Source organism: Arachis ipaensis, chromosome B03, assembly GCF_000816755.2.
Source record: "Arachis ipaensis cultivar K30076 chromosome B03, Araip1.1, whole genome shotgun sequence".
Lineage (NCBI taxonomy): Eukaryota > Viridiplantae > Streptophyta > Magnoliopsida > Fabales > Fabaceae > Arachis > Arachis ipaensis.
The window spans coordinates 134,729,003-134,739,912 of record NC_029787.2 but is presented as its reverse complement, the minus strand read 5'-3'; the positions used below and the strand labels follow the sequence as shown (position 1 = coordinate 134,739,912).

Here is a 10,910-nt window from a genome sequence, read left to right as displayed (position 1 = left end):
ATAAAAAAATTTATAAGATCCCAAATATGTATTTCTATAAGTAATAATTAATTTGTGATTGATTTTTTTTATACACACAAGACAACTATTTGATTATGCCACTAGAGTTCATTAAACAACTAAAAATTTCTGTGGAAAAATAAAAAAAATTATCCTTTATACATCTAGAACTAATTATCTCGTGAAAACATTTTCTACTTCTTCACAATATGACAATATTGTTGAAATCACTTTTGCGAAATTTTACATCCCATTTAGTCCTAAAGTTAAACATTAATTCTCCTTCACAAAGGAGTGACATAACAATGGATAAAATTATTCACTAGTATAATAATATGGTGTCATCAATTTACGCACAATAACTTTGCGATTATTTCAATTTTCATCTAAAGAAAATACTTGGAGGATGATCTAAAGTATTAAGAAATTGTTGTTAATCCAGTTTGTTAGTGATGCAAAGGACTAATTTAACTCCCATTATTTCTAAAGAGTAAATTATAAAAGTTTACTCTTTTAATATTAATTGTCACGTTGGCATATTGCATTAGGTGTTTGATAATGTTAATACCTAATAGCAATAAGGTAAAATAAGTGTACGATATTTGAATGTTCAAAGAACAATTTTCTTAACAGAAAAGCATTCCAAAATTGAGTTTATATCAGCACTATCTAGCATTTATAATAAATCGCAAGAATTAAACTGCTACATAAACATGCTTCTATCTATATGATTCAATGATTTTCCAAAAAATTTAAAAAATAAAAAGGAGAAGATAAAGGTGGCACAGTGCACTAGAGTCCTATCAGGATAGGATAAAGATGCAGCATGGGCTATGGAGTCTCACATTCTTAAACAAAAACGAATAAATAATTCATGGCTGGTAATATATTATACTAGACATCTTGACACATACTAGAAAATAAATTTACTCCTCAAATATAAACTGCCATAACTGATCCAATCTAATCTAAATATGATGCTCTGTATGTTCTCTTTTCCCTTTATCTATTATTGCCACTTTTCTGCTCATCATTGGATCAATGTATTTAGATACAAATTGTGCAAACGATGAAACATTAATATCATTTTACAACCATAAACAATAAGTTATAGTGTTGAAACTTCAGAAGTGTTATTTGAATTACATAAAAATGCACAAGATATACATCAATATGAAAGAAATATATAGCAGGAAGCAATGTTTCTGTTAGTGTATTTATCCTACTATATGCAACCTAGCAAACCAGTTTTCTTTTCTTGAATCATGCAGATAATGGGTAAAAGAAAGAACTTGAAAAGAAAGTAAACTTACTAGGCAAAAACATAGCACATAACTATTCAAGAGAAGTGCCTTACCAAGTCTGAAACATTTCACAATACATCTCCAACAGCAGACAAAAGATTACTATATAATTATAGCTATACCCTGTGTCTCTGACTCTAACCATACAAGATTTGACACTAACCCAACCTCTCTGAAAATCTAAACCATTAATGCCAGTTGATGAAGGCTGAGAAAATTGTAGTTTGATCAATATTGACACACACACAAAAAACCCTGCAAAAATAAACCACTACAGAGAATTGGAACAATGTTAGTTATTAGAGATATAACTATTCATGTACCTCCTCTTAACAGCTTAAGTCTTGGGAAGAAATGATTTCATAGCATAGTATCATAGCTTCTATGACCTAAAAGTCTAAAGTTCGATCCACGTTAACCAAAAAATCAAAGTATTTCAGAATAAGGCAAATGTGTCTTCTTCTATTTGCTTAAACTTTTGGGAAAATTAATTTCATGACATTAGTAACTACATAACAAGTACAAGAAGATAAAAAAATGGACAAATAAACAAAGTGCACCTAAACCAATTTATACTACCAAATTTTGGAGCACTTATCAATTATTCAAAGACTATAGTCTATAGGTATGGACATTTTATTCCTTTTCGGTGATACCAAACTCCCAAGTTCGGCTCAAATGAGCTGCCAATCAAACTAATTGGCATCTTTGTCCACAATACCAAACCCACCCGCCAAAAAAATGTGGAAGCTTTTGATTATAAGCTAATCACTACCCTCCTAAATTTAATTCTACAGAGAAGCACAAAGGCAATTTTACATCCTGTCTAAATGAATGCAGAGAAGCCAATCATCCTCATCTGCAATACTCCATCAGTTTCGCAGTAATTGTAGCTTCGAAAAAATTTGGTACATCATTGAATTTAGTGTATTCAAAGCGACAATTATTACGGAATTGATGTAGAATTTTCACATGCTACATGCTACAAGCGTGTTTGAATCTGCATTCACAAGTTCCTCAACAGTTCTAGACAAGTAAACTGAAATTCAGATTATGCAGTAACTAACTAACTAACTAACTAACTAACTTGATGTAACCGGCGAAGTTTAACAAGATTTCCAATTCTTGTGAGTGCTGATGAGAGCAGACAACAACCCGGCGGAAGCCATGAAAACCGGCCCCGAAAACGGTCCCTTGCCGTCGATCATATCATCCAAAGCCATAACCAAATCAGCCAAATCCTGAAGAATCGAAAGCTTCTTCATCGTCTTCTTCTCCCTCACCTTCCTCAACCTCTCTTCTTCCACCTCACAACATTCCCCTCTCAAACTCGCAATTTCAACGGTCGATTTCAAGCACTCTTCGTCCTCTCCGATCACCTTCAAATCCCTGAATTTCAAAGCCACGCTACCGAAGTACCCTACGAACTCGCACCACGCGCTGATTTTCTGAAACGAACGCGACCGTTTCGGATCGATGAGTCCCGATTTGGATAGCCAGACGAGCTGCTCGACGAAGTAGTAGATTCCCTCGCCGCCGTAGGCGACGATGGAGAGGAAGAAGTCGAGATCGGAGGAGCTGGTGGTGGATTTCACGCGCGGTTTTTGTAGGGCACGGAGCGCGTTGAGGTCTTGGACGAATTTGCCGAGGCGGAGGGACTTGCGGCTGATGCCGACGCTGGACTCGAAGGCCTTGAGGCGGTTGTAGAGAGATGGGCCGTTATGGGCTTGGGGTTGGGCCTTGGCCCAGGAAGTGAAGAGGATGAGTTTTGAGGTGTAGCGTGAGATCTTGAGTAGCTTGTCGACGCCGTCGCGTTTGGCGAGATAGGTTTCGAGGTGAGTCAGGAAGTCTCTCTTCTTTTCTCCTTCAGGTTTGGTTTTTTGTTGGTTCGGGTTTTGGGTCGGGTGGAGCGGTGATGGTGGTGGTGGAGATTGGAAAGACATGTTTTTTTTTGAAGTTCGGGGAAGAGTGTGTGTTCCGAAATTTGGGAAGAGTGGCAAATGATGCAACGATTTCTTCTTACACCCTTACACGGCACCAGTATATTAACAAAATAAACAACACTTGCGTTACCCACTTCTTTATTTATTAATCAATAAAATGAAACGAACTCTAATAAAGAATTTTCAACATAAATAAAAAAATTAAGGGCTGGGCTACACATACAAGCTTACAAGCTTACAAGTTGGCCCAGCCCAAATAGAAGCCACGCGCATAAAGAGAGACAACATGGCGCGTCAAAATCACGCGCTCAACACTACAACCGTTACGTATGGGAAACTCTTCCACTTCTTCCACTTCTTCCACTTCTCAAAACGCTTCGAAAACAAGGAAACCCTTCCATTTTCGAGCGAAAATCAAAGTTCAAAACATACAAATCGTTCTTCGAAACCTCCATCAAAACACCATCAAACTCTCCGTGAAGAATCTGAAGCAAAGCAACAATACTCAACGTAAGTTCGTTAAGATTCCTGTATATTTTACTTTTCTTCTACGTCGTTCTTCTAGGGTTTACTTCTTGCTTCTTTGTTACACTGTTCTAAGTTCTACGTCGTTCTACGTTCTTGTTCTAAGTTCTCCTGCTATTGTTGTTGATTTTTGGGGGTTTATTCCGTAGATTGGGGGTGTATACTGCTTGAACTTGTAATATGGCTTGATATTGAAGCATGTTTGACTGATATCTGACTGATATATATGGATACTGTATCTGAATAATATCTATGGGAGTATCTCACTGTTATCAATGGGTGTATCTGATTCTTACATATGGGTGTATCTTACTGTTATCAATCGGTGTATCTGACTCATATATGCGTGTATCTTACTGAGATCTCAATTAATTTGATATTGAAGCATGTTTGAGTGATACCTGACTGATATAAATGGATTTATCTTAATCATATTTATGGGTGTATCTCACTGTTATCAATGAGTGTATCTGAATCATATCTATGAGTGTATCTTACTGTTATCAATGGGTGTATCTGACTCATATATATGAGTGTATCGTACTGATGTCTTTGGGTGTATTTTTCGTTTCAGAGAAAATGGCAGCAAGAAACAAAACAAAAGACCTTAAGTGTGCCACACATCTCTTGAGTGATAAGTTCAGAAACATGACTGAGGAGAAGAAGGCAATTGTGAGGGATCTCGGATTCGGTGGGTTGATGCACATCCCACCACTCAGGGTGGATCACCAACTCTTAAGGGAACTGACAAACAACTTCAAACTTGGGGAGAACAAACTGAAGACAGGATATGGTTCTTTCCAAATAACACCAAAAATAATAGGTGATGCGCTTGGCATCAATGCAACAGGTAACTAGCTCAAAATTATAGGTGTATATTAAGTTGATGCTTGGGTGTATTTAAGTTTGATGCTTGGGTGTATTTGAACCGACTTTGATACTTTGTTGTTTTCCTTTTTGTAGGAAATCTGTTTCCTGAGAAAGTTGAGTATAAGCAACTTTCTTATTAGGGGTGCACATGACCCGGCCCGGCCCGGTCCCGAACGCTTTAGGGACTAATTTGGTGTGATTTCATCGGGTTTAGGGTCGGGTACGGGTCTCAAAAATAGACCCGGTCATTATTTCGGGTCGGGTCCGGGCCATAGCTCGGGTCACCCGAAGTCGGCCCGGTGGCCCGGTCATCATACACAATTAATATTTTGTGTTATTAGTGATGGATCATGACTATTTTTATGTGGAATTTAAGTATTGTAAACCTTAATATTGTGTTATTAGTCATTATAAGACTATAAGTTAATGTTTTATGTTTAGAATGCATAAGACTTTAGACTAATACATAAGATTGTGTTATTTGTATTGATTTAAATATTTGGTATTATTAGACAATATTAGTATTGATTGTGGTTATGCTTTAGTATTGATTGTGGTTATGCTTTAATTTTGAAGAAGGGTTGGTTCTTGTTATATTTTTCTAAGTGAATTTTACCATGTTAACTAATGGTTGGAGTCTTGAAAATTTAGATATTTTTACATGCTAGCTTACAAGAAGGTATCAACGTAATATAATGTTAACGGCCCGGTTTTCACCCGGTTTTTACCCGGTATAATTGTGGCCCGAAAGTGTATTGGTTTCATCGGGTCTAGGATCGGGTTCGGGTCTAATAAATAGACCCGGTGTATATTTCGGACGGGGTCTGGGTCGCATCAAACCCGGCTTCACCCGACCCATGTGCACCCCTATTTCTGATGATGACAAAATAATTTATAGAAGATTCCAGGGTAAGACCCTCAAAAGTCTTACCGATGAAATGATGGAAATCGGCGTTGGCAACGAAGAGGAACGCCTGATGTTCAAGAGGATATTCATCCTCTACATACATATGGCGTTCCTTTTGCCAACGACGATAAACAAAATATCCCCCGTGCACCTGGCCCCAATTTTTAAGATGGACGGCATATCGGAGAGAAACTGGGGGGGGGGCATGTTTTGACCTTCTTGATCAAGGGCATCACAGACTACCAGGAGAAGAAGAAGAAGGCAATTGATGGCTGCCTCTTTGCCCTGATGATAATATACTTTCATCTTTCTGAAAACAAAGGCAAGAAGAGGGCTGAAAGATCACCAAAGCCTTGGATTGCCAACTGGACTAAGGAGCAATTGGTGGAAAGAATGACTGCAGAAAGAGAGGAAATTTTGGTAAGTAAACATAATATGTTGCTTGTATTTTATTTACCTGAATGCTGCTAGCTAAAATATCTAATGTTTCAGGGGATTGTGAAGATGGCGGAGACAAGAGCAAGAGAAAAAATGAAAAAAAAAAGAAAAAAAAGAAAAAAAAAACAAGAAATAAAAAAAACAAAAAAAGGAAGGCGAGTCCAACATCGTCTTCGGAGACAGAAACAGTTACTGACATTGACACTTCTACCTCCGAGTCTGAGACTCAAGAAGACTCAGAGGATTCAGGAAGAAAACACCCCAGCAAAAAGGGGAAAAAGTAAGTACCATACTTGGGTGTAATTTCTTTTTCGAGTTGGGTGTATTTTGTTGATCACGTTGGGTGTGTGTGGTTTATTAAGCTGGGTGTGTTCGTTTGCTGCGTTGGATGTATATTGTATATTTAGTTGGGTGTATATTGTGAATTCATTTGGGTGTATTTTTAGTATGTTCTAAATAATGATTGTTTGCCTTCCAGAATGGACTCCAGAAAAAGAAAGCAGAGGCAAGAGGAGTCAGATTCTGATTCAGAATCTGAATCTGAACCAAGTGATGAGTAATGTCCTGAAATTATTACTCCTTTCTTTTGGCTTCATTATAAAGATTTTGTGTATTAACTGAAGTGTCTATTATTAACTTATAGGAGCGAAGAATCATCACCTGCAGAGAAGGAGAAGGAGAAGAAAAAAACAAAAACAACACCAAAAAAGTAAGCACTTCTTTGCATATAATTAGATTAGACGACTATTCTGTGATAAAATTAATTTCTTATTTCTGATTGGTACTCTTTTTTTTCCACCCAGAACACAACCAAAAAAGAAAAAAGTTGTTGTGGAGGATTCACCTCCTAAAGAAGATCAATACTTTGACGGGTACAGTACCTCGTAAGCTATATTACCGTCTATCATCGTAATTATTTTTGTTAACGTCTTCTTTTATGAATGTAGTGAGACATATGAAATATCAAGTGACGAACTAGATGAATGGCTAGGGCAAAATATTGATAAATCTGCTGCAGAGGGGTATGTCTTGCTAGGCTGTCTATTTCATATTTTGGTGTGTTTTGTATGCTAATAATTGTTTCTTGTTTTGCAGGGAGAACCAAGCTGACCTGCGATCGACAGAAGGTCGCTATGTGTCGTCTGAAACGTAAGAAGCTTTATTATTTAATAAAATCTTGTTATCATGATTTGGGTGTATTTTGTGGAACCATTTCGGTGTATTGTGTTGATCAAGTTGGGTGTATGTTGTTTATTAAGGGATATTTCGTTTGTTGTGTTGGGTGTATATTGTCCATTCGGTTGGTTATATCTTGTGCATTCATTTGAGTGTATTTTATACATGTATCTTATTTTGTCTGAATAACATCAAATCTGTTTTAGAATACCGGCTGTGAACTTGGGAAGTGATGCTCCTTCCTCTCAAGGACGCACAGAACAGAGTAGTGTAAACCAGCCGTCACAGAGCATGTAATTTCTCTTTCAAATAACCGTTACTTTTGTTCTTCTATTACCCTTCTACTTCTAATTCTGTATATATTTTTTTTAGAAAAAAAGCCATTTATTATTTTATTCAAGAAAAAAAAGGCAGGAAAAAAAAAGCAAAAACTGCAAGTATGTAAGTTCTCAAAAAAACAAAGCGTGTCTTCTTTTTGAATTGTTCGGGTGTATTTCTTGAATTTCTTTGGGTGTATTTTAGGTTGAGTCCGTCTGATTCGAATATGATGGTTGTGAGGGAACAGACACCGTCGGAAGCGCTTGCAATGTGAGTTTTCTNTCCTATGTTCCTAAAACAGATCCAGGGGTGCCATCATTCAGCCTTGGATTGACTGATTCAAGCCAGGAGGGGGCGTCAACGTAGGAGACAGAAAGGGCAAAATCTCCTGAATCTGCAAATTTGATAGAAGAATTGGACAATTTGGTCCAAAAAATAGCAAGCAGTGCGGCGAAGGGGAAGAACAAAAGTCCACAAATTCAGAGGGAGACTGGGGGAGAAAGTTCTGCAAAGTTTCGAACTCCTGGGGGGNCCCCGATATTGTGGTAAGTGTTACTTTTACGAACTTTGGGTGTATTTTCTGTATTGATTTGGTTGTATTTTTTACGTTCCATTGGGTGTAAGTTTAGTATTTCATTTCTTGTTTCGCAATTCTTGCAGTGCATGGCACTTTCGGATCACCCAAACGGGGAATTCGTATCACCGAAAACGAAAAAGGAATTCAGGGTGGAAGCCTACCCGAGTTTCATTCCCTTCATAGATAGAAAAAAATTAACTTCCCATCCATATGTAAGTTTTCGTTTTCTAAATTTGTTAGTACGGTTATTTACTTATATGCCAAATAAAATAACGCACTGTTGAAATGTGGGAATCCTTCAGATTTTTGCTCCTGTTTGCCACATGGGACATTGGTGGTTATGGCTAATAAATACAACAAAGCGGAAATGTCATATACTTGACCTGCTATACAAAAGAGCTCCAAGCGATGAGAGAAAGCAGGTTAATAAATTCACTGTAAGTTGCCTCTGTCTTCTTTACTTTAATATTTAGGTCTATTTCGTTAGTTGTGTTGGGTGTATATTGTCCATTCAGTTGGGTGTATCTTGTTCATTTATTCGGGTGTATTACTGATTTGTTTTGCTATTTAAGGGATATGTATTTTCAAGATTGATAACATATGCCGGCGGGGAACCTCTGCAGAAAGGGGAGAACGAGAAGAAAATTAAATCATCATATGTTAAAATATCAGGCCAAAAAACAAGGTATAAATTTGTGAGTCTGAACATTAAACTTTCGTAAATGAGATTTGTAATTTATTTTCTTCGTTTTCAGCTATGACTGCGCTATCTATGTTATGAAGTGGATGGAGTTAATTGAGCCGGAAAACTTCAAAAAGGGGAAGTATGAATGGGATAATTTGCCACAGGTAACTGTCTTTAGAACTATATAACTCTGTATTACTTTACTGAATTAATATTGCTGTTTAAACAGAATATCCTTTTTAATTGTAGGAGGAGGTGGACCACTATAGAGTGGAGTATGCTTCCCGGATACTATTCAGTGAGATGAATACAGAAAGAGATCGGGCAATTAGGGAGAGTAGTGCTATAAGGCTGTCGAAGCCATCCTCTGTATTATTGAGTCCGTTTTGTCAGATTGATTCTGCTGATATAGAAACTGCGTAATCCAACTGCTGGGTAGTTTGTAAATTGAACAAATGATGTAAATATTTGCCATTTATCAACAACTTCTATTCCATGTATATTTTTTCCCATAGTTAAACTATCTGTGTTGGTAAACTGTCTGTGATGTATTCAAAAGCTGTATTACAGGTGGTAAAATATGAAGGAAAAAACCAAGGCATATATAAACACAAATTATAAACTGTTACACCCAACGCAGGGCTAATAATACACCCAACATTGCATAAAATATACACCCAAACTGTCTGTGCTGTATTCAAAATGTATGAATTACATTTACTAAAATATGAAGAAAAACATCAAATCAAATATTCACCCATAACCTGCGAATTTTTAGAGCTTTTGTTCTATATGAATCTATATATGTGTCTATATGTAAATTGTCAATGAACAAAAATACACCCAAAAGAACGGTGCTTTTACACCCATATTCTATAAAACTATACACCCAAAGAGTTATCCCCTGCTGCTGGTACCCTGAACTGATAATTCATAACGTGTCCTTGATATTGGCTAGAATTTGAATGTGCCGGACATGCTTAGTTCCCTGTGCTGTTTGAGCATCTCTGCTTTGCTTGGACAGCAGGGGTGTGAATGATCGAGCACAACCTTTGAAATAATCCAAGCACCGACATCCTTCAATGTGTGTATATAAATTCTTGCAGGACAGTTTAGACTGGCTGTAGGATTGGTCTTCTCGGTCGGAGATATTTTAGATTTCTATTTTTTCTCTCTGCTACATGTAATCAGTTGATTTTTAATCTCGTTTCCCTTCCTATTTGTGCACCGAACTCTTGTAGAGAAACCTGCAGCCTTGGCGTAGTTCCTGTAAAATTTTCCAGCATCTTCAAGGGTGGTAAAGGTCATTCCAACCTTCGGAACAAGCTCGTCATCAACAACCGAGAGAGGCTGCACAATACACCGTGTCAGAAACTGTAAATACACCCATAGATATGATTCAAATACACCCAATCATGCCTAATATGATACACCCGAGCCGCAACAACTCAACTACACAATGACCTTTAAAGCCATAAGCTGTAAATACACAGGCTGCAGAATACACCATGTCAAAAACTAAAAACACACCCAATCATGTCTGATATAATACATCTGAACAACAACAACTCAATTAAAATAACAAAAAACCAGTAAAGTGTAAATACACCCACACTTCTAGCAAAAATACACCCAAAAAAAGACCTGATCTACACCCGAACGTCTGCTATAAATTCCAGGTAATTAATCACAACTAATACATTGAATCGGCAGATTCATGTTAACGTGTTAGTTTCACCGTCAATGTTCAGCAATTTTTCAACTACACAATGCTATACAAATTACTGAAAGAAAATTCATTATGTAAATCAAACCTCAGAAACTTCGTTAGATTCAAATTCATAATCCACTTCGCTTGGATTCAGCTGAGAATCTGAGGTGGAATGATCCATTATCTTCAAAACGAGTTCAAACTTTGATTTCAGAAAACAACAAATCAAAATAGAAAATGAAGCTCGAGTTGCAGAGAGAGAAAAAAGTAACGTAAACGAAGAACATACCAGTGAGAAAGGGAGAGGAAAAGAACGATGGAGAAGAACGAGGGAAGACGCGCGAGAAGAAGAACAACCAAATCTCAAAATAAGGAAAACGAAGAAGGAAACAAATATTTTAAATTTGGTAGTTAGATATACGCGGGATCTTATATAGCGCGTGTAATCAACGTATG

At 37.1% G+C, this 10,910-nt stretch overlaps 1 protein-coding gene and 1 long non-coding RNA gene across 2 annotated transcripts; one reads left to right on the top strand and one right to left on the bottom strand.

Moving 5' to 3' along the window:
* On the bottom strand, positions 1,339–3,351 carry LOC107631959 (peroxisomal membrane protein 11A). The gene has a single exon (XM_016335565.2). It carries the CDS (start codon positions 3,245–3,247, stop codon positions 2,411–2,413), a length of 837 nt encoding a protein of 278 aa, XP_016191051.1. The 5' UTR covers positions 3,248–3,351; the 3' UTR covers positions 1,339–2,410.
* Positions 6,543–7,142, top strand: LOC110269856. Its single transcript, XR_002358612.1, has 3 exons — positions 6,543–6,696; positions 6,791–6,859; positions 6,935–7,142. It is a non-coding gene; the product is annotated as an uncharacterized LOC110269856 (long non-coding RNA).

Coding starts and splice junctions, on each gene's coding strand:
- LOC107631959 (XM_016335565.2), bottom strand. CDS start 3,247: ATGTCTTTCCAATCTCCACCACCACCATCACCGCTCCACCCGACCCAA.